General features: G+C 42.4%; 1 protein-coding gene across 3 annotated transcripts in view; it reads left to right on the forward strand.

Annotated features, from left to right (window-relative positions):
- Nucleotides 1-23,980, forward strand: part of DOCK4 (dedicator of cytokinesis 4) — a 428,604-nt gene that overhangs the window by 224,794 nt on the left and 179,830 nt on the right. For all 3 annotated transcript variants that reach the window (XM_045031826.1, XM_045031832.1, XM_045031842.1), the window contains one exon: nt 13,345-13,470. In XM_045031826.1, the coding sequence (XP_044887761.1) occupies nt 13,345-13,470 (126 nt within the window). The remainder of the gene's footprint in view (nt 1-13,344; nt 13,471-23,980) is intronic.

A 23,980-nucleotide genomic window follows, 5' to 3' on the forward strand; every position in this document is an offset into this window, starting at 1 on the left:
TTTCTTGCTTCTACATAAGGTGAAAAATGTGTGCCTTTATGTGAGATTTTAAGGGGCATCTGCATAATAGCGACACTGGATGGCTTACTGTTCACCTCCACACTGCATTGTGCCTGTGATTTATCCAGCCCTGGCTCCCAATTTAAAGCCTGAAGTTTTGTGGTAAGGTTACAGAATGAGAAAAGCTCATTCCCATTTTCATCCTTGCAGTTCTCCAGCTTTTCAATAATTGGCGATGTCTTACTGGTGAAGTTTTTTTTAAGCCTTTTCATTTCCCAAATTCATTCTGCTGGTTACTATTGCATAGTGCTGCTCACTTGCTGAACTTTATCTATTGAAGGAATAGCTAGCACTAAGGAAGCTTTAAATGATCAGTTTAATGAACATGCCTATAAGGTGTTAGCTCCTCCAGGGGTTATACCTACAGAATTATTACCAAAAATCTCTGGGCTTGCTTGGCTGTGGGATATGTTTCTAAGTCTTTCCTTAGGTCTCAATTAAATCTTGATTGGATTTCTTTGTGAAACAAAATATTTAAGTAATAACTGGAGATTAAATAGCTTTGTATAATATTTCTAGTACAATGATGTGAAAGCTGACAGAGCTTCACTTAATGAAGGAGAAAATAGCAGGTATTCCCCTCTGGGCCTTTAGTATCTTAATTATAACTGAAAGATACATAAAGTATTTATAAATGTGAGGTTGGGTATTTTGTAGATTAGGTATAAATTTTAGTTAACATAAAATTCATAAAAACTCATTTTAAAGTTTAATGTTCAGTTCAGATGTCTTGACTTTGTATCTCAAACAATAGAATGTGAGTATCAGACTTTACATACTATATGTCTCATTAAAAGAAAAGGAAGGTCTGTAATCAGTAGAGCAAGATAGACAATATAGAAAGTAGAATACTACTCTTCAAATCAGCATGGAAAAATAAACCCACCTGGTTCCCAGATTGGGGCAAAGTGACTTGTTTTAAAACATATCTGCTAACATGTTCATTAATACATTTATCACATAGGGTAGATAAAGACAGTAATGTTTAAAAATGTGCTAGCTTGTCAACTCTAAGTAAGTTTGAATGCAGCGATATCACCTGCCAAGTACCGCTTTGTCTGAAGAAAAGATGCCACTGATCCATTGGAGGTATAAGGAGGAGTTCCTATCACCCGGTCATGTGCAGCTGTTCTCAGCAGGATGTGGAGATAGATATATAGAGTGACCTGGATCACTTGGTAACATGGTCACTGTTAATACAGCCAGATGCAAAGTCATATGTCTAGGAACAAAGAATGTGTGTTGCACTTACAAATGGGGTACTGTACCATGGAACGCAGTAGCACTAAGAAGGACTTATGAAACATGGTAGAAAACTAAAAGGAACATGAGCTCCCAGTGAAATGCGGTAATTAAATGGGGGGAGATTATTAGATGTATAAACAAAGGAATATCAGGTAGAAGTAAGAATGTGGTTTTACCTCTAAACTTTGCATTAGTGAGACCATTACTGGAATACTGTGTCCAGTTCTGGTATCCACACTTCAAAAAGGATGTTAAAAAATTGGAGAGGGTTAAGAAAAGAACTACAAGAATGATTTGAGGTCAGGGAAAGGTGCCTTACAGTGAGAGACTAACATAACTAATTGGTTTATCTAAGAGAAGGTTAAGAGGTGACTTGAAGATGGTCTACAAGTACATATGTGGGGAAGAGATTTCTGATAATAGATGGCTCTTGAATCTAGTGCAAAAGGGCAGAGTGAGATTCCATGGTTGAATGCTGAAGTTAGACAAATTCAGACTAGAAATAAGACACAATTTTTTAACAGTGAGGGTAATTAATCTGTGGAACAAATCTAAGAACATGGTGGAGTCTTCATTATATGAAATCTTCTAAATCTGGATGCTTTTCTAAAAAATGTTCTTGCTCAGACAGAAGCTATGGGATCTACTCAGAAAAGCTTGAATGGGAGAGGTACTTCGCTCTGTATGCAAGAGGTCACACTGGGTCATCATAATATCCTTCTGGCCTTGAACTTCATGAAGATGATCTTCCAGATACTAATCAGCCAGTGCTTCTTGCAATTCCCAGGTGGTGAAATAAGGCTCCACCATTTCCAGGGTGAAGAAATGCCAGGCATACACTTTTGTTACCATGAAACACCACTTACATGGAAGTCTTTGTTTTCATCTACATTAATTAGTGGAAACAAGCAGATTAACCTAAAAAGTCATGAAGAACCTTAGAAGATAAAGGAAGGCATAATAAATAAATATACATACATATGACAGCAGGGCCATCATTCTGTGGGGTTAGGAAAAAACAGAATTAGAAAAAAAAACTACTTCACTTTAAGAGGGCTTGACAGTATTCACATCCAACCTCAACCCAATTGAAACCAAGCCTTAGGTACAAGTATTCAGCTCATTTATGAGCTGCAGGGCATGTGGTCAAAAGTGAATTGGAAAGCCAATGAACCTCCCTTCCTGTACCAGCGATTTGAAGAATCCTCACTCAGACATCAAAGGCTGGGAACAGAGGGAAAGCTGTTGGACTTTTCCTTGACAATTCAGATTAATCAGACTCATGCCTTCAAGTGAATTTGCCGGGGTTGGCTGGTACCCCCCCCCCCCACAACTTGACCAGTACTTTAGTTCATGAATTCCTTTGTGAATCGAAACTCACAGGTTCGTACACCCTCTGTTTTCCATTGTTTTAAACTGCAGTGAATTGACACACCAATAATTTTAGGGCAGGATAGATACCGACTGCTCATTGTTGTCTGTGCCATTGCAATGTGGACACTTTAAACACTGTCAGAAATGCAAACACCTGTGCGCTTTCAGAGTTATTTTAAAATCTTTTGAGAGCTTTGTTTGGACAGATGCCTGATTTTATTACCTTTCTAAAAAACAAGCGGAGCTGGTTAGTGGTCTGTCCAAGTTTTTCCTGTCAGCTTCCTGAGCAGCTGCTTGACATTTTCCTCTTAATATGATCTAGGAGTTTCTGTTGCTTGTGGATAGAAATTGAATGTAAACACTTTTTATTCAGAAAACCTCAAACATAAGTGAATAGGCTGTGGGCATAACGAATACAGTTTTCCTTTCTCTCCACTTCAGAGCTACACACAGGAATCAATACAGCAGCATCAGAACAAGCCTAATGTAAAATGACAGACCTAACAAAAATGTAGAATGCTCATTCAGTAACTTGTCTATTTTATACATCATCTGTGTTCTGAATGGGAATAATAATCTATGGCAAATTGTAATGCAACTAAATGGAGAAAAATCTCTTGACGCTGCAAGTGAAAGGAGTGAAAAACTGTTTGCAATACCATACAATATTATTTTTAGTATTATTCTTGCAACTGGATTATTGTAAGGAGTGATATTAATGTGCATTTATTGTGTTAAATATTAAGAGGATAAAAACGTAAGATTTGGTTTAGGGGAAAAAAATAGTGTACTTGATTGTTTAAAAAAAATTGTACTAATTTTTTGGAGGCGGATTAATTGGTTTCTTTGCACATTTTAGCGACCATTTTTCTAAGAATACCAAATATATACTTTATATTTTAGTGGGGGCTACTGAAATACTGATAGTGTTAGCTAGAGCTAGACACATTGCAGGGATTTTTGTAAAATTTGCAACACCCTCTTGTGAATGCACTCAAGTTCTAACAGGTTCACTCCAGTTTTTACTAACACTGAGCCTCTCTGGACTTGACTGATGATTGTGTGATGGGAGTGGAGGTGGGAGGTGATAGGGACGTAGATTAGTGGGGATCGATATGAAGCTATCAGATACATGACATGATCTGAGACAGAAATGAACTCAAGTTTTCAGAGGTGAAACGATATCATATTATTACATCCCAAGTTCTTAACATGACTGCATTCCCTTTTTTCTGGTATCTTCCTCACCTCTCTCAAATCTACTGTTGACCACACTCTTCTTAATAACCTACGTCACCTGAAGTCTGACACATTACTGTCCTGTCACTGAAACTTCCTTTCACAGAAAAGCAATATTCTCTCATCATTCTTATCCTTCCACATAAAACTAATTTTGATAACTTGCAACTTGAGTTTCTCTCTGGCAGGGGTGTGTGCAGGAATTTAAATTTGATTGCTTTTTGGGGGGGCACGTTCTGTGCCCCTGCTGTGGCACCAGGGCCCCCGCTGCGGCCCTGGGGCCGGAGAACCTCTGTGCCCATGTTGCGGCCCCGGGGTTGGAGGAGTTCTGTGCCCCCTCGAATTATTGGGGGAGGGGCACATGCCCCTGGTTGTTCCCCCTTGTGCACGCCCCTGCTCTCTGGCCATAGCATGGAAACAAACAACTCTATAGCACATTGTAGTTGTAGTTAAAAACCTTGTTTCTTCCAGCTACTCATGGCTTCTCATTGTCTTGCACTATGCCTAGACTAGGACTTGAGGTCCTGTTTTAATTAACTAGAGTTATAACATTTTAAAATGTTAATGTCCTAGAACAAACATCTGTGGGGTGCCTAGATTATAAAAGGTGTTGGCTTGAGTTCACTCACAGTCAACTAACTTGAGTTATAACAGGACCTTATATTCTAGTCCCTTCGATACTGTGCAGCAGTCCATCCTCCTAAAGTACCCCCAGAGCTATGCGCTAATGTTTGTTTCCCTCCTGTCATGGTTATAATTATATTGATCACACTGCTTCCTCCTTGGTGTTTGTTCCACCTTTGTTTTAAAATGCCTCCTGTGTGGAAATCACGAAGTTTAAATCTCAGCCACTATGCTTTTTCTATCTTGCTTCTCTCTTTCTTAGGGTATGTCTACACTACGGGATTATTCCGATTTTACAGAAATCGATTTTTAGAAACAGATTATATAAAGTCGAGTGCACGCAGCCACACTAAGCACATTGACTCGGCAGTATGCGTCCATGTACCAAGGCTAGCGTGGACTTCCGGAGCGTTGCACTGTGGGTAGCTATTCCATAGCTATCCCATAGTTCCCGCAGTCTCCCCCGCCCATTGGAATTCTGGGTTGAGATCCCAGTGCTTGATGGGGCCAAAAATTTGTTGCGGGTAGTTATGGGTAAATGTCAGTCAGTCAGTCCTCCCTCCGTGAAAGCAACGGCAGACGATCATTTCGCACCCTTTTCCCTGGATTGCCCGGGCAGACACCATAGCATGGCAACCATGGAGCCCGTTCAGCCTTTTTTCACTGTCACCGTATGTCTGCTGGATGTTGCTAACAGACGCGGTACTGCAGTGCTACACAGCAGCATCCCCTTGCCTTTGCAAGTTAGCAAAGACGGTTACCAGCCATACTGTACTGTCGGCTGCTTTGTAAGTTGACAAAGATGGTTACCAGTCATACTGTACCGTCTGCTGCTGTCATGGGTGCTCCTGGCTGGCCTCGGTGAGGTCGGTCGGGGGCGCCTGGACAAAAATGGGAATGACTCCCCAGGTCATTCTCTTCTTTAAGTTTTGTCTAATGGAGAGTCAGTCCTGCCTAGAATATCAGGCAAGTCTACTAAAGAACCAGAGAGGCAAACGGCCACTCCGGGTCAGAGCCCCAGACATCCTGCAGAAATGATGAACTGCATGCCATTCTAGGGGGTGCCCCTACAACAACGCCACCCGGTGCTTCCCTCCTCCCCCACCCCTCCTGGGCTACCGTGGCAGTTATCCCCCCATTTGTGTGATAAAATAATCAAGAATGCATGAATTTGAAACACGGACTTTATTGCCTCTGCAAGCAGAGATCAAAGGGGGAGGGGAGGGGAGGGTGGTTGGCTTACAGCAAAGTAGAATGAACCACCATTCTGCACTTGCTCAGCCTATAGCTGAAAATGGGAATCTGTGATAAGCACTAGGATAGAAGCACAGGCAGGACTGAATCTCCACTTGTATGTGGGCCTTTGGTTGACACTGGTAAAATACAAAATGTATGTTGGGGGACAGTTCTAAACGGCAGCTTAATTTTTTTATTTCCAGCAAAATGTGGGGGTCTAAGTATTTGATTGTGAGCCCTGGTAGCAAGGAGTAGGCTGGGGTAGGCGCAACCACGCAGTGCTGCTGACTGGGAGAACAGCCTGAGGCAGAAGCCTCCAGCTGGCATGATATTCCAGGCAGGACTGAATCTCCATTACACAAAACTTAAAGAAGAGAATGACCTGGAGTCATTCCCATTTTTTCCCAGGCGCCCCCAACTGACCTCACCGAGGCCAGCCAGGAGCACCCACCGAATGATGATGATGGATACCAGTCATACTGCTCTGTCTGCCGTCCGCAAGGCAAGGCAAGGGGATGCTGCTGTATAGCGCTGCAGCACCGCGTCTGCCAGCAGCATCCAGTAGACATACGGTGACATTGAAAAAAGGCGAGAAACTATTTTTTTCCTTTTGCTTTCACCAGGGGTGACGACATATAACCTGAGCCACCCGTGACAATGTTTTTGACCCTTCAGGCATTGGGAGCTCAGCCAAGAATTCAAATGGTTTTCAGAGAGTGCGGGAACTGTGGGATAGCTACAGTCATCAGTCACCCCTCCCTCCGTGAGCGTCCATTTGATTCTTTGGCTTTCTGGTACGCTTGTCTGAGCTCCTTAAGTTTCACGCCGCACTGTGTTGAGTCCCTGTTGTGGCCTCTGTCCATCATGGCCTTGGAGATTTTTTCAAATGTTTTGGCATTTCGTCTTTTGGAACGGAGTTCTGATAGAACAGATTCATCTCCCCATACAGAGATCAGATTCAGTATCTCTTGTACGGTCCATGCTGGAGCTCTTTTTTGATTCTGGGACTGTATGGTCACCTGTTCTGATCAGCGCTCCACGCTGGGCAAACAGGAAATAAAATTCAAAAGTTCACGGGGCTTTTCCTGTCTACCTGGCCAGTGCATCCGAGTTCAGATTGCTGTCCAGAGCGGTCACAATGGTGCACTGTGGGATAGGTCCCGGAGGCCAATACTGTCGAATTGCGGCCACACTAACCCTAATTCGAAATGGCAATGTCGATTTCAGCGCTACTCTCCTCGTCGGGGAGGAGTACAGAAATTGATTTTAAGAGCCCTTTATGTCGACAAAAGTGGCTTTGTTGTGTGGACGGGTTTAGGTTAATTCGATTTAACGCTGCTAATTTCTACATAAACTCGTAGTGTAGACCAGGCCTTAGTCTTATTGAATGTACAGTTCAGATACTGTGTAATCTTATGATGCCTTTGTTCACCTTTCTCTGGGTGAGTTAAAACTATGGCTCTGTCCTCAACTTTTTCAGCTAAATATTTAGAGACATCTCCTCCTCTTCTCTCCCATGCTTGTAAATCAACTTATCACAGCTTTCAGCTATGTTGCCCATATATCTTATTGCCTTGACTCTCCTTCTGAAATCCTCATTCATGCCTTATTTTCTTCTTGCCTTCACTGTTGCAATTTGTTTACCTCTAAGGGTACGTTTACACTGCTGCTGAGAGCATGCACAAGCTAGCCACTGGAGTATGGACCCGGGGTGTGTGAGCGGGCTTGTATCTATTGGGTAGTTAATCTGTGCTGCTGTCTATGCCACAACGTGCCCACTGCTATTTTTAGCGCTCTAGCTTGAGCAGAGACTGCCTTCCCAAGCTGAGAGGCATACTCCCAGCTGCAGTGTTAGATGTACCGTAAAAGTCTCAGCTCTCTAGCCTATGCATAATGCTTCAGTTCACCTTTACACCATATTCGTGTCACTTCTGTCTTCATATGCATTAATTGCTGTGAAATAGTTCAAAATTGCATTCCTTGTGTTTAAAATTCTTCATGGATGTGTTACAATTTACCTTGCTAATATTTCCTTTCTTCTCACCTTTCTACTTCCTCTTGTCATCTATCAGCTGAGTCCCCTAGTATAAGCTTACTACACTTGTCCTTTAGAAGTTCTTCCATTTGACCTACCTGTATTTTTCCTTCCCTTTTTTCAGATTTTATCTTCAAACATACTTTTCCTCCCATCTGCCTATGCCTCTAATTTTTTCTATTTCTCTTTCTTATTGGCATTTACTGCATGTTTGAATGTATTTACCATACAATGTCTTTACTGTTTTTAAAATCTCTTGCCACATATAGTACATGATTTATGTGTGTGTAGCAGGGTGAAACCCTGCTCCTGCTTTGAGGGGTTTAAAAGTGACCTGGCAGGGCTTGAGAGCTGCTGCTCTAAAAGTTAGGCTGATTGGGGAAGTGGCTGCAGCTGGGCCACACCCCAATCAGGCCACAGCTGGCCCTATAAAAGGCCAGGGAAGCCAGGACAGTCTTCCTCTGCCTGAAGAGGAAGAGGGGCCGGGCTGCAGGGGCTATAGGCAAGGTACCTAGGGTGAAGCAGGGCTGGGGAAAGGCTGAGGAGCTGGGGAGCTCCAGCCTAGAAAGCCCCAGGCTGCGGCCTAGCGAAGGGCCAACTGGTACTGGGGGTTGCAGAGGGCAGCCCAGGGGTAGGCCAAGGCAGCAGGTCCAAACCCCTTTGCCTGTGATGAGTAGGCTGATACTGCAGTCTGCCCCAGAGTGTGGGGCTAGACAATGACTGGCAGTAGCCAATACTGAGGCGAGGGTGGGGGTTCCCTGGGCAGGGGAAACCCAGAGAGAACGGGGTTACTGCTAGGGGGCAGCACCCCATGTAAAAGGGCACCGGGTCCAAGGCGGGACACAGGGGCCTGAAGACAGGCGGATCACCAGCCTGCAGAGGGTGCTCCAGCGCTGGAACGAGCTAATTCCCGGAGTCACCAGCAGGAGGCGCCGCAGGGGTGAGTCTGGCCCGTCTACAGTGTCTAAATACTATCTTTTGCATTATTTAATTCTAATATATTTTGGGGTATAGCTTATATGAAAGATGGTACACAAAATAAAAATATTGAATTATTTATCTTTGTATGTGTCTAAATGATAGATGCCTTAGAGAGTTTTTCTTTAAGCTTTTGTAGATCAGAAGATGATTCCTGCAGTTTGAAACAGTGAACGCTGTGAAACACAGAGCTGTAATATGTGTCTTCTCTTGCAGGAGTCAGTGTATACACTCCTTTGAAAATCAGTTCCATTCCCTGGTTAAAACTGCTTTTGCCATTGATATTTTTTAATGTCTCATTTTTATGAGCAAAATAGAATTCTCCAAGGCAAATCTGTGAGATAAATGAAAAAGAAAGATTGCAGAAATCTTTAAATGCTAATTGGATTCAAGGTCTTGAACTTTAACTTAAAATGTCTAGGGAGGATAACAACATTACATGACCCCTGGCAGTGTACAATATCTGATAGTTTTTAACACTGTTCTTCTACTTGATGTGATCTGGGTTCATGGCAAATATTTCTCAGGTTTCCCGGGAGACAACATTGTAATTTAAAAAAAAAAATCTTTGATAAACTAGTGAAATATTTCTTGATATATAAAAAGAATGAGGTTTTGGTAACAGGCTAAAATTTCTCTCTCTAGGTCATGGTTTGTCATGTGGTCCAGGTTGATAGTAACTGAAAGTCATTACCTCTTCACAGCTGTTCAGTTGCTTATATGAAATGAGTTGGTTGGTCTGTACAGTTCCTACAGAACAAATGTCTTTGACTGAGACAACCAATTCCTGTAGCTTTGTTGTGAATGGGAGCAGTACCTTAGAAATGGAGTGGATGTCATCAGTCTTTTGTGGTGGTGATTTGCAAATGAAATCAAAGTAAATGAAAAGGCCCATTGGTGAGCTGAGCATATTCATATCAACCATTTGCTATTTAGCGCGATTAATAACCTAAGATGCAAACGCACTTTTACCTCAAGGGATTTAGTCACTCATTAATACCAAAATGAACTGCCATAAGTATTAATGAGACAAGGTGGACAAGGTAATATCTTTTATTGGGCCAACTTCTATTGGTGTGAGAGACAAGCTTACACAGAGCTGACCTGAAGAAGAGTGCTGTGTACGCCCAAAAGCTTGTCTCTCTCACGAACAGAAGTTGGTCCAATAAAAGATATTGCCTCACCCACCTTGTCTCTCTGGGACCGACAAAACTACAACACTGCATAAATATTATCAGAAATTGTCTGCTCAAAGGCACTACATGCCCTGTAGCTGACACTTCATCAAAATAATAAATTGTTATTGTAAATAATAAACTATAGAAGAAAGGTAAAAATTGCTGTACTGGATTAGACCAGTGGTCTATCTAGTCCAGTATTCTGACTGACCGTAGCTGTTACCAGATTTTGTAAGCAATGGTGCAACAACCACAAAATGATCAGTTACAAAATAAACTGTTCAGTGGGGAAATCCTAATCCCACAGAATGATTGCCCTGCTGTCATATGTGTGTGTATTTATTTATTGTGCCTTCCTTTATCTTCTAAGATCCTTCATGACTTTTTAAGTTAATCTGCTTGTTTCCGCTTATTAATGTGGGTCATGAATTTGTCCCTGTCTGCATCCTTGTGTGTCTGTTGACACATAAAATAAGTTCAAGTATTGCTGAGATCAGGGAGGATTAATCCTTACAAGCTGTATCATCCTGACGTTTGTCACAATGATTATATTGAAATAACCAAAAAGCAAACACATCCTTTTTGTTAATTTCAGCTATGATGAAGCATGGTGCTTCCAGTTACATTATATACTGAAATTACCAAAGGTGAGGCACGCCTTTCTTCTAGAACCATTATTTCATTGGAAGAGGAGTAGTATATTGTACTCATTAACCCTTGAGCACCATGTCTTCCAGCACACAGAACAGAGCCTCTGTTAGAGTGAATTAAACATATTGAAAAAATGATTGTTTATAACTTTAGCCATTATGAGAGTTAAAGTGTGTTCAACACACAATGTTGTGTTTAAGCAGAAAAGTAGCAGGATTTGGTTTTCTTACATTGTTCTAATTTACCTTGAGCTTTTGGTTTTAATAGCAAGAGTTTCATAAGCTTTGCTGTGATTAGAAGTGCATTGGTGATGTAGCCATATGTAATGATAACAGGTGTTCATTGAGACTCCCACATTCTTCCACAAGGTAGTTACCTTCAAAACCACTATACCGTTTGCTCTGCATCAGACAAGACAGTATTTTATTTGCATCTGCTTTTCTATTAAATTTTCAGGACACTGCAAGCAATAATGTAGTTTTTCTCCCTTTGTATAGTACTTTCTTAGACAATTAATGCCTTTCAAGAACAATGGTGTGACTTCCTATTATGTAAATGTTGATGTTTTATTTAGATTAATATTCAAATACCTTTGTGACATGTAATGATAAAAATATTCAGTTTAATTATAGAAATACCTCTGTAGAACCTTTATCAAGATTGGTATTTTTGTGACTCTGCACCTTAATTTTTTTTTCTCATATGCACATTTTTTCTTGGGCTCTCCAACGTGTGGCTATCTGTTGGCAAGGAGGAGAGTGATGCATTTGTCCTACTGCTTTAAGATACATACGGAATTCTAGTTTTTTGTAAGACTAGGTGGTGATTGGTTTGATAAACAAGCAAATGAAAAGATTAAGTGGCAGCAAAGTATTACTAATAATTGATATTTCCCAGAAGTGCGTGAGATGGCTTTGGGACTGTCACCTGACGTGCTGAAGTTACCTTTGAGCCCGTTATCACTGCCAGCTTGGGACTCCAGAACCCTGCTTTGTTGAACCAGACATGCTAGACTGCTGCAACACAGACCCACATCTGGTCCACGCCCCCAAAGCTGCAGACTTTAACCAAAACTGCTCACTGGGTCACCTATCTCCAGCACCCAGACACCCAGTTCCCAATAGGATCCAAATCCCAAATAAATCTGTTTTACTCTGTATAAAGCTTTTACAGGGTAAACTCATAATTCGTCTGCCCTCTATAACACTGATAGAGATATGCACCGCTGTTTTCTCCCCCAGGCATTAATCACTTACTCTGGGTTTATTAATAAACAGAAGTGATTTTATTAAATATAAAAAGTAGGATTTAAGTGGTTTCAAGTAATAACAGACCGAACAAAGTAAGTCACCAAGCAAAATAAAGCAAAAACACGCAAGTCTAAGCCTAATATATTAAGAAACTGATTACTGGTAAAATCTCACCCTCAGAAATGTCCCAATAAGCTTCTTTCACAGACTAAACTCCTTCCTAGTCTGGGCCCAATCCTTTCCCATGGTACAGTCCTTGTTAGTTCCAGCAGACATCTTAGGTGGAAATCAGAGGTGTTCTCATGACTGGCAGTCCCCTTTGTTCTGGTCCACCCCCTTTTATAGCTTTGGCACAAGGCCGGAATTTTTTGTCTCTCTGGGTCCGCACCCCCCTTTCTAAATGGAAAAGTACCAGATTAAAGATGGATTCCAGTATCATGTGAAGTGGCCACGTGTCCTATGAGACCTCATTCTTCATTACCCATGGGCTAGCCCACACATACACAGGAAGGCTTGCAGGTAAAGAAACCCATTCACAACCAATTGTCCTCGTCAATGGGAGCCATCAAGATTCTAAGCCACTATTAATGGCCCACACTTTGCATAATTACAATAGGACCTCAGAGTTATACTTCATATTTCTAGCTTCAGATACAAGAACTATACATACATACAAATAGGAGGAATATATTCAGTAGGTTATAATCTTTGTTATGATACATTACAAGAGACCTTTTGCAAAAAGCATATTCCAGTTATGTTATATTCACATTCATAAGCACATATTCATAAAACACATGGAGTTCAATGTCACAGTGCGTTCTTGTAAGGTCTTATTAGGTCTGTTTGGCTAAGGTTTGAGTTGCTGTAATGGCCTCAGCTACAGACCAATGATAGCCACCTTGTTACTGCTTGTGTATGGCTGGATGGCTCTCTAGTGCTTATCTGGCTCTCTACATGGAGGATTCTTCTACAATGTTCATCCTTCCCAAATGCATACAACTTCTGAGATGGTTTAGAGCAGGGGTTGGCAACCTTTCAGAAGTTGTGTGCCGAGTCTTCACTTATTCACTCTAATTTAAGGTTTTGCGTGCCAGTAATACATTTTAACATTTTTAGAAGGTCTCTTTCTATAAGTCTATAACATATAACTAAACTATTGTTGTATGTAAGGTAAATAAGGTTTTTAAAACATTTAAGAAGCTTCATTTAAAATTAAAATGCAGAGCCCCCCAGACCGGTGGCCAGGACCCGAACAGTGTGAGTGCCACTGAAAATCAGCTTGCGTGCCGCAGGTTGCCTACCCCTGGTTTAGAGTTATAGACTTTTGAATTAGAAAGATCGTAATGAATTATGCAAATCTTCTAATATTAAATATCATGTTTCCGTTTGAAACAAAATGTTTGAGTGGATGTTAGACATAATGTTGCATTATACCATTCTTATGTCTCTTGTTTCTTCTTTTCATTTCCAGGTCTGGCAGTTTCTCTTCAACTGTTTCATGGAGACATTGAACAAATTAGGAGAGATTACACATCCATGTTTACTCATGGGGTATCGATAACAAGGAAGCTGGGTTTTTCCAATATTATCATGCCTGGTAGGTTAAAAAGAAAAATAAGAACGAAATAACAAAAAATGGAAATCATTTAATTTGTGATTCCTTTCCAAAGAAATTCTTTACTTCAACAATTCTCAAATGTCAACCCACTGGTCTGTTCTTCCAAGCCTTGGAAGTCACTTCTGCCTATGCTTAGTGATTTGGTAAAATTTAATCCTAACTTTGCACAGGTGCAAATGACTACGTAAAATGAAATGCAGTGAGAATCAGCCTGTAAGTAAAGTAAGGTGTGATCAGTGGAGTTTTTAGGGAGTTTGTTGTTAAAAGCTGCCATTCTAAATAAAGGCTCATGTAACTTGGCTGACACTTTCTGTATGGTAGATAGTTTGACCAGTCTCTTGTATGTATATTTGATGAAGAAGAAGTAGATAAGAAGAAGAAGATAAGTAGCTGCACAGATGCAGATGATGTGAGGTGCTCAAAGGTTTTACTAAAATTAAATGGTATTTTTAACAGCATGTGATTAAACAGGTGTTAAGAAAGGTTGGATAAAGAATTAATATGAATGTGGAGGTGTGAATATAGTAAAATAACTGGTGATGATGCTGATCACAATTTTCTCTGGCCTAGCCGTATAAAATAAATATGATTTTTTTTAAAGAAATGTAATACAATTTATATAGCCAATATCTCTTTGAAAGAAAACCAGACTTAAAACCATAATGACCTGAAACATTATTACTTTGATATTATTACTGACAAAAACCTTGAAATGCACCAGTGGTATAAATTGTCTTCATGACTCAGTGTGGATTTTTAATAGGGACTACTCTGCCTGATATAAAGGTGTATCCTTGCACTCTTAGACAGTCAAACTAGAGACAAAACATAGTCCCAATTCAAGAAAGAACATGCTTAAATCCATTCCAAATCAGGAAAGCATTTAAACTCCAATTTAAGACTATTGAAGTCAATGGGATTTAAGCACATGCTTCCTGAATTGGTGTCTAAAATCTGGCAGTTGATAAACCATTCTTATGCTTTTACCTGTTAAAATATCTGACTTTCAGTATCAGTATTTCAGATCACTTAAATCCAGCAACTGGATGTACAGAATCTGTAGGTTAGTGTAAAAAAAAAAAAAAAAAAAGTCATGATTGTTCTGTAAATATTTGGGAAGTTTTATTGCCAAATGAGTCAGACACCATAATGTAAATATCAATTTTACATGTATGTTAACGGAAGAGTCAAATTTAAATATTATGGACTGCTATCTAATTTTATTTATTTGGTGTGTCGGTGTGGGGTGTTCTATAATTTAAAATAAATAACATATTTTAAAAATTATATAAATGACAACAGTGGATATAGCTTTACTGAGGACAAGATAATTCCCAGTAAGGGAAGAATCTACAGCTCATTGTTCATGTATGAGTTAATGAGCTGCTGCTGCTTTGTCACATTGTCTACGATTGTTGTAAATAATTCTTTCCTCATTAGATTTTTTCCTTATCTTCCTGGTGAAGGACAAAGTGATGTACTAACATATTATGAAAAACATGTTTTAATACAGCAGTACTGTAGCCAGCTGCTGGAGAAATTTCACAGTTCAGTTTCACAGCTAAGTATTGTGCGGATTCATTTGAAAGTTGTCTATGTATACATGGATAAATAGATATCAGTGTGCTCAATAATTGTCTGCATATTTCTGTGTTGAAATCATTGTCTGTCTTTACTGGTGTAAATGAGATTTTTATCGTACTCAGATAATTACTGTACTCTAGTCGTGACAAGTTCCACATTGCTAGGCAGAACAGTAAACTGTAGAGAGTGAAATTCATGCAGAAGATTGGTCACTGCAAATGCTGTGGACTTTTTAAAATTTAAAGCTTTTTTCATTTTTATTTTCTCTTTAAGCTTTTCTTCAGAAATGCTTTTGAGGTTGTGATCAATTGAAATATTAGGGAACGTATATAGTCATTTCATATTGAAAACATCCGTTATTTTATTGTTTCCTTTCTTTTTGTTGCAATTTAGTATTATGTTAAGCTCAATTAACTCAAGTCAGTGCTCATAATCAAATCATAGTTGAATTATTAAATAATAGGCTTGGTGTACAGTGTAGCTCAGACTCTGTAGCACAAATTGCAGTGTCTGCATTGAACATGCCAAATCTGAAAATACGTTCCCTTACTGGTGCTTTTTGAACTATAATTGCCCTTCATTTTCTATGTTCATTATTCCTTTTCTCTTTGGGGGTTTTACCACTGAAAGCAATTATGCATGTTTTTTATAAAACAGTGCCGTTTTATGACACTGAAGTCTGACAGGATGAGGCCCCAGGATGCTCTTTCCAGGGCACATGTTGTAAAACAGATTAAAACCCCACATCTTTTAGGAAATGGGGAGATAGACTCTGATGCACAGGAAAAGCCACTTATATGTCAACCTTATTCAAGTCCTGTGCGGCTCACGAGCCTATAGCCAGCGAGGAGAAGGAAATGCTGAGGAAATATCCTCCATGAAGTCTAACTGCAAATGTATTTTCTAAGTGTAAGTGGGATATTGGGGCAGATTCTGTACAACTACAGCTACACACACTTTCCTGCACCTCAGTTTATCAGTGTGCTGAAGCACGGGCCAGAGTTATCTTTCCAGGACTGCTCAGAAAGCATTAAGGAGAGTTAAACTCAGTGAATTGTATTTAAACCCTGTGTCATAGATTTATTCCCCACTTTGAACTTTAGCGTTCACAAGATGGGGACCTGCATGGACTCTTCTAAACTAAAATTCTAGTTTAGATCTGGTTCTTGCTGCCACCACTCAAGTTTTAAGTGTCTGACACACTCCCTGTTCCCCCAAAAACTTCCCCTGGGGAACACAGATCCAAACACCTTGAATCTCAACACAAAGGGAAATAATCCATTTCCCTCCTCCCCTCTCCTAGTACTTAGGAGAGATACCTGGATTCAAACTCCTTGAATCAAACAAAGAGGGATTCACTTTTCCCCCTCCCCTCTCCTAGTGCTTAGGAGAGATACCTTGATTCAAACTCCCTGAATCAAACAAAGAGGGATTCCCTATCCCCCCCTCCCTTTCCCCTAGTCCTTGGGAAAAATACCTTGATTCAAACTCCTTGAATCAAACAAAGAGGGATTCACTGGTCTCTCTTAAATCCAAAAAGAGACTCAATCCAAAACAAAGGACACAGACAAAGACTTCCCTCCACAGAGATTTGAAATTATCCTGTCCCTTGATTGGTCCTCTGGTCAGGTGTTCATCAGGTTACTGAGCCTGTTAACCCTTTACAGGTAAAAGAGACCTTAACCCTGATCTGTTTATTTATGCCCCCCCCCAAATCGCAGACAGTGGGGGAACCACACTGGCGGTGATTTCCTCCTAGAACTTTAAAATAAACAGATTAATAAAACACATGCACTATTACATATATTACTAAGTATGTAAACAACAAGATATTTGACATTGAAGAACACTCTTTATCCATTTGACCGGACATACTTGGCAATGTTTTTGCCCATCCCCTCCCAGTGGAAGGACTTCCCCAACCTGTTCTTGGTTTTGTTCACCCCAGAATGACCACTGGGATGATCATGGGCCAAGCTTAAGAGCTTGTCCCGGTACTTAGTTGGAACTACCAACTGTTTTTGAGGATGCTGGCCTTCCTGGTGTCCACCAGAAAGAATTTTCTTATATAAAAGTCCTTGTTCTACAACAAACCGGGATCGATTAGAAGAACTGAGAGGCGGTGGGTTGTTGCATCGCGGTGCCTCTCAGGCGGGCACGGACAGAGCCCAACAATCAATGTGATTGGTAGCAAAGTCATTTATTTCTCTCCAGCATGCTCTTATATACAATTATGGCAGGCAATCAAACAATTGCTAATTGGTTAATAAGATACACACAGGCACAGCTATAACTTCATAGGGTAATTGTCATCCTGTACAACTTTCTGATTTATTATCCTGTTTACTGCCTACTGGCAGATGAGAACCAGCCCAAGGCCAGCATCTCAGGCACAGCTCACAGCCTAATTAGCACGTCCTTAAAGCCTAAACACAAAAGCTTCTCACATACCCATCTGCCAAGTTCCCACATCTCCCCCCTTTTCTCAAAATCAAAAAGAAAAGGAGAGAAGGCATTAGCAGTACATTCCCAGCTTATAAAATCAATACTACAATCTACACAAGCCAAAGCTAAAAGGCAAATAAAAACGCCAACTAAACCGTAACAATATCTTCCGCAATGCCCTACTTTTACCTATTACATCCCTCCTCCCGGTAACGCAAGTGGCCCAAGGGGCCAGGAGGGTTCCGCCAATGTGCGTGCCACACAACAGCAACGGCGGCCACACAAATAGCAAAAATACAAAAGGCAAGCAGCAAAAATACATAGCATCCCTAGCATAAAACCTTGCAGTAAATGTGCAGCCCAGCCACGTAGCGACGACATCCATGACCACAGCCAGAAATCTCCCTGTTGCTGGCGGATGCCCTCCGCTAGGTGGCGCAAACGATCCAAATCAGCTTCAATAGCCGCACTCGCATCTGTAATATTAAAGCAGCACATACCCACAAAATCAGAACAAGGATGACCATGTCGCAGCAATAAATAATCAATGGCCAAGCGATTCTGCAAAACTCCTCGGCGAACTTCTCCCATCTCTTGAGTTAACAAGGCAAGAACAGTAGAGGTTAAATTCAAAGCCTTCGCCACAGTACAGGCAAGATGTGCTACGGCATGGTAATTATGCACCACCAGACCGGGGAGGCCCACCAGGGTAAAGGCAAGGGCTGCTGCCTCTTGTTCTGAAAACAAGGTAACATCTGCCTTGCAGGTAGAGCTTAAGGGAATGCTCTCCCGCCGCTGGCGATGCCCTTTCACTATGGGATGGGGAAACAACAAAGGGGCCACACGGCCAATAGCACAGGGGCCACCTGAACTATTAGCTGGAATGTAGGTAAAGGCTGTGCGGCTGCATAACAGAAACCACCCCAGGGGCAACTTCAGATGTGCATAAGCAAAGGATACATTCCTCTTATGGCGACAAGCAAGTTCCACATTATTATGGTTAATAGCTACATGCTTAGTATTAATAAAATTCAGACAGGTAATGGCAACTGTCACGTTAGCCAAACGAAAGGAATACATACTGGCATCTAGCTTATATAAAAAGGCTCCAGGCCCCAAAGCATACAACTCTTCATAAGGTATATCCTTGGAAATAGGAAACAGCCAGTGAAACAGCCAGGTGTGCCGTTGCAACACCTCCAATTCGGTACAAACACCCACAAAGCAGGTTTCCATAAGGGCTCCCACTGTAGGAACAGGGGGCAAGCAAAAGGCCGTAGTATTTATGGCACTCTGCGCCAAAGTCAGCCAAGCATTTACTGGGGGTATAAGATCATACGTGGCGCCTCCCCTCACAAGGAGCGCGACAGCAAGCAAAAAGGCAAGACCAGGCGAGGATAAATCTCCGTGTCCAACGGAATAGGAGCCCAGCCCAGAGTCACGAAGGCTTGTGGAGCGCATTGGGGAACTGGCCATGCTGCACTGCCCGGAGCGTGCGTCTCCAAACCTATGGGTAACAAAAAGGGGGGTGCAACACAATTAATATGCAATCACACAAAATCAAGCAGAGCAGCCAAAGGTCCTGGCGCAGCCACCGAGTAGTTGTTCTCCAGGGGCTCTGGTTCCGCGGCGTCTGGGCGCGTCTCGTGTGGCTCTTCCGTATCTGCCTGCTATCGCGCCCGAGGACGCAGCCAAGGCCGGACCCACTTCGCCGGAATCCACCTTGCTTACTGATTTCCCATTTCCCATGTAACTTATCTGATCCCAGTTAGGCCACCTGGCATTTGCCTCGCTCTGGCTGTTCCCTACTTTCTCATAACAACTTTATCTCATCCCTCTGTACTTGTGACCACGCTACTGTAACTTTCCACCAAAGCAGCATAGGGAAAATGCAACCCCACATCCACATCTCCCCCTCTATTCCAAAACACACAAAAAGGGCAAAAAAAAATAATAACAGTAACCAATTAAACAAAACAAAACCAAACCCAAATAATGCTTCCTAATCTATAGGGCTCATCTACAACCATGCAATTCATAACATACAACACCAACAACATCAGACAAAACAAACATAAATTAACAAGGGTAAAACACAAAGATGGTGTAAATTCTGCAGGGTTCCCCCAATCTCTATTGCTCACCAAACTGTGACAAATTTCTGTTACCAATTCATCCCTCATATGTCAGGTGATCAAACTGACACTGAGGGGGGGAGAAATAAAGAAAACACACCATAAGCACATTTTAAATCTCCAATAAAAATAACACAACAACAATTCTGGCCAGAAAACAAACACCACAAAACAAAACATAGAACACAAAACATAAATTACATTATAAAGTAAATGCATGGTACATTAAATGCTATGCAGCTAGCATCAATTTTCTATAATATCTAAAAAACAAAAGCAAATCTACCCCTACTGGGCAAGCAATCATTACATAAAATATACAAATACCCTTATTAATATCAGGCAAAAAGGGGAATTACATCATCAGTTAAATCATTTACATTAATACAATTGCTTCTGGCTTGCTTCTGAAGTCAAAGCTATTCACAGCTTAAGGTTTCTTACTTTTAACTTCTGCTTTTAAACACTGAAGGAAAACATCACCACTTATATGCCCTTAAGCCTAATACAATTTCAATTACATAGCACTATATACAATCTTCAGCTAATGCAACAAAATTATTTATAGCCAAGCAATTGCAAACTAATTTCTTTGCCTATATATATTTACAAACATTTTTAAAACACCAAAAACTTTTCTCTTAGCATCTTTACAAAATTCAACTGCTGTTCCCTCTAGCAACCACAGAGTTAACTTTTTACTCTGCCTTAAATTACTCGCTTGTGCTTAATTACTTTTTACTCCCGCTGCACCCTCAAAAATTTTCAACCTGATTTCCAGTCTCTTTGGCTATTGCCTGCCGGCCTGGGCCCGATCCTTTTTTCCTTTCCAAGTTTCTCTGTCTATTGCCTGCCCGCCTGGGCCCGATCCTTTTTTCCTTGCAGAAACGTTCCATCCATGGACACTAGCTTATCCCACCATCAATTTAGCTAGGAGGGTGTACCTTTTAACTAGCCCCCACCCATCTGATATTCTTCTGTGAACAATTATCTGTACTTTCCCACCGTGGGGGCTACATTCTCAAGAATAACTTTAATTACAACATCTGCTTTCAACCTATCTATATTAATATAGGCTACATCTAATATCAAGCAGTCTTACAGCTGCCAATATCAGCACATAACACAAAATTTACAAAAATCTAGCAAGGCTAACAAAAGCACTTTACATAAAGGTACTTAGGGTCACATAAATTCAAAGCCATTCTTCCAAATTACCTAAATTTATGCCTAGTAACCTACAACTCCCCCCTTTGAGAATACTCAACAAACCTTTTGGTTGAGTTTTCTCAAACTTTAAGAACAAAAAACAATTAAACTCTAGAAAGCTGGGGTTAGTAATGAGGGGGGGGGGGTAATATCATTTACAATCCAATGAATATCACATTTTTCAGCAGGAGTCCCGAATTTCTTCCTGCCAGTATACAATCCTTTGTTGCTTCACCAAGGTCAGTTCTCAATGTCCTTTTAAGCAGGAATTTCTGGACTTTGGCAATGTCAATAATGTGAGTATTTTTTCGTCTTTTCCACCACCGTCGTGGTTCAGCTTCTACGGGGGAAATTACCAGGACATTATTTTGTAATGGTTTTGCTTCTTTCAAAAAAAAATTCAAAAACACAATGGGGGCTGTAGCTTTTTTGGGCGGTTTTTCAGCTCTCATTAATCTTAGCTGTGAGCAATGTGTCCTTGACCAGGGCCAGAAAAGAATGAGCTGTCTTCGGTTAACTCATTCTGTTCCTTTTCTTTCCCTGCTTGGCTTCTTTTAAACTGTAAGTCCTGTGTCAGAACACCCAGCTATTGCAGCTCCTACCGGAGAAGCATAACGGTTTTCTCGGCATTGTCCCAGGCGTAGACCAGCCAGCGTAGGACGCCTTCTCCAGGCTCCTGCCAAAACAACTTACTTGCTTGTAGGTCCGAACGACCTCCGGGGCCACGGCACGAGCCTCTGCCTGCGCCGTGCACTCCAAAGTCTTCCCGTCCAGGGCTCGCTTCCAGCGGAGCACCTCCTCGTCCTGTGCCCGACGGGTGGTCAGGAGGAGCCTCTCCAGCTCCCCCTCTTTGGGAAGACGCGACCGCGATGATCCAGCTGGAAGACCTTGCATTTGATTTAACTTGTTATAAATGGCCTGCAGCTGTTGACCCCGGCGCTCCATTTCCTTATAAAAGGCATTAAACTGGGTACACTGAATAAGCGTAGTCGAATTGGGATATACCTGTGATGACACGTGTTTCACCCGAGCCTCCTTTGTTTCCCCGCATTCGTGACACCCCCAGGTCCCGTGGACACGGCATGGCTTGGGAGGGGGTGCATACGGCAAAGCTGTTTTCATAGGCTCGGGCGTATCGGGGGGTAGCGGGACCGTAGCCGGATTAGTTATATCGGGGCCGAGGGCCACATTGGAGGGTAATGGAACCGTAACAGGGGCAACATTATCCAGGTCGGAAGCCAAAGGTATCACCGTGTCCTCACCACCGAAAAACTCCCTGGCTCCAACCGGCAACACAGAAGGCATTTCGGGCGTTGGGCGGAAAAGCTCAGAAAGGGCCGCCTGCACTCCTGCCTCGGCCGCAAGAGTTTTCACTATCTTCTTTGTCTTATTCCATACTGGACTTAGGGAAAAGGCTTCCTTATCGCCCTGAGCCACCGACTTCCAAAGCTTGGAGCCTAGCCGCTCCCACACAGTTTTATTAAAAATTGTACTCGGCTTAACAAAAAGTTCCCTTCTCTGTCCCCACCGCAGCAGGCGGGATAACGTATCAGAGGGGAGCTTTTCTCCCTGCCATTCCGCGATGCGTCTTAAATATTTATGCACCGTTTTTTCTTCCGCTGATGCAGCGGTTCCCATGTTAGCCGCTCTGCCCTTTTCCGCCACGACTTATAGCCGCCCTTCTCCTCCGCGACTTATAGCCGCCGCTTTCCTCCGCGACTTATAGCCGCCCTTCCCCTCCGCGACTTATAGCCGCTCTCCTCAGGGCTCAGGTGCGCCTCTCTTTTCGGACGCCCGGGGGCTTTTCCAGCTCCCCACCGCAGCTCCTCCGCCTGGAACAGGCCACCGACACTAGGCCACCGACACTATCATCATTCGATTCGAATCACGTCGGGGTCACCATTTGTTGCGTCGCGGTGCCTCTCAGGCGGGCACGGACAGAGCCCAACAATCAATGTGATTGGTAGCAAAGTCATTTATTTCTCTCCAGCATGCTCTTATATACAATTATGGCAGGCAATCAAACAATTGCTAATTGGTTAATAAGATACACACAGGCACAGCTATAACTTCATAGGGTAATTGTCATCCTGTACAACTTTCTGATTTATTATCCTGTTTACTGCCTACTGGCAGATGAGAACCAGCCCAAGGCCAGCATCTCAGGCACAGCTCACAGCCTAATTAGCACGTCCTTAAAGCCTAAACACAAAAGCTTCTCACATACCCATCTGCCAAGTTCCCACAGTGGGTCGCTTCGTGCCACCGCCCAAGCTTTCTTAAGGCTGTCATCGGCTTCCTGCTCAGTCTGGAACTGTTCCCTTGAGGCTGGAGACACCAGTTCCTCCTTAGACTGTGGACTTGGGCTTGGTCCCTCCAGAAGCGATGTAGGTGATGAGGTTGTTCTCGTTGATTGTGGACTGCTCTCCGCTGGTGCACAAGGTGATATTTCAGGCTCTGACTGAGCTTCTTGGGTAGGGTTGTCTACTGCTTCTGCCAGTTCAGGCCCGCTGGCGCCCTCTGGCGATGGGGTTGGCGACGGGTTTGCAAGCACTGGCGTCAGTGCTGGCAATGGTTCTGCCGCTGGTTGCTCTTCCAGTTCCGGTTCTGGGACTGGATGTACTATGGCTGCTGTAGTTGTTGGCATGGGCTCCGGTTCCACCACCTTTGTCTGGGTCTCTGGTAAACACAGACGGGGCCCTGGTGGACGGCTCAGGAACAGGGATGGGAGTGGAAGCTTGTCTGGCCTGACTGCGGGTGACCACTCCCCCCCTCTTGGCCAGCTCCACATGGTTGGCCAAGTCCTCCCCCAATAGCATGGGGATGGAATAATTGTCATAGACAGCAAAAGTCCACTTTCCTGACCAGTCCTTGTACTGGTCTTCAGGGATGCTGTACCCATGGCAGGTCCTTTTAAAATTTTTCAAAAAGGCCTCAGTGTCCTCACCTGCCATGTAGGTGGGAAATTTCTTGGGATGGGGAACAGTGCCTGGAGAAGGATTGTTAGGGTTGGCTGGAACATGTGGGTTAGCTCTTGCTAATTCCAGGGCCTGCTGGTGGGCCTCCCTCTGGAGTTCCAACGCCGTCCTGTGGTCAGCCTCTTTCTTTTCCATCTC

Source organism: Mauremys mutica, chromosome 1 (assembly GCF_020497125.1).
Source record: "Mauremys mutica isolate MM-2020 ecotype Southern chromosome 1, ASM2049712v1, whole genome shotgun sequence".
Lineage (NCBI taxonomy): Eukaryota > Metazoa > Chordata > Testudines > Geoemydidae > Mauremys > Mauremys mutica.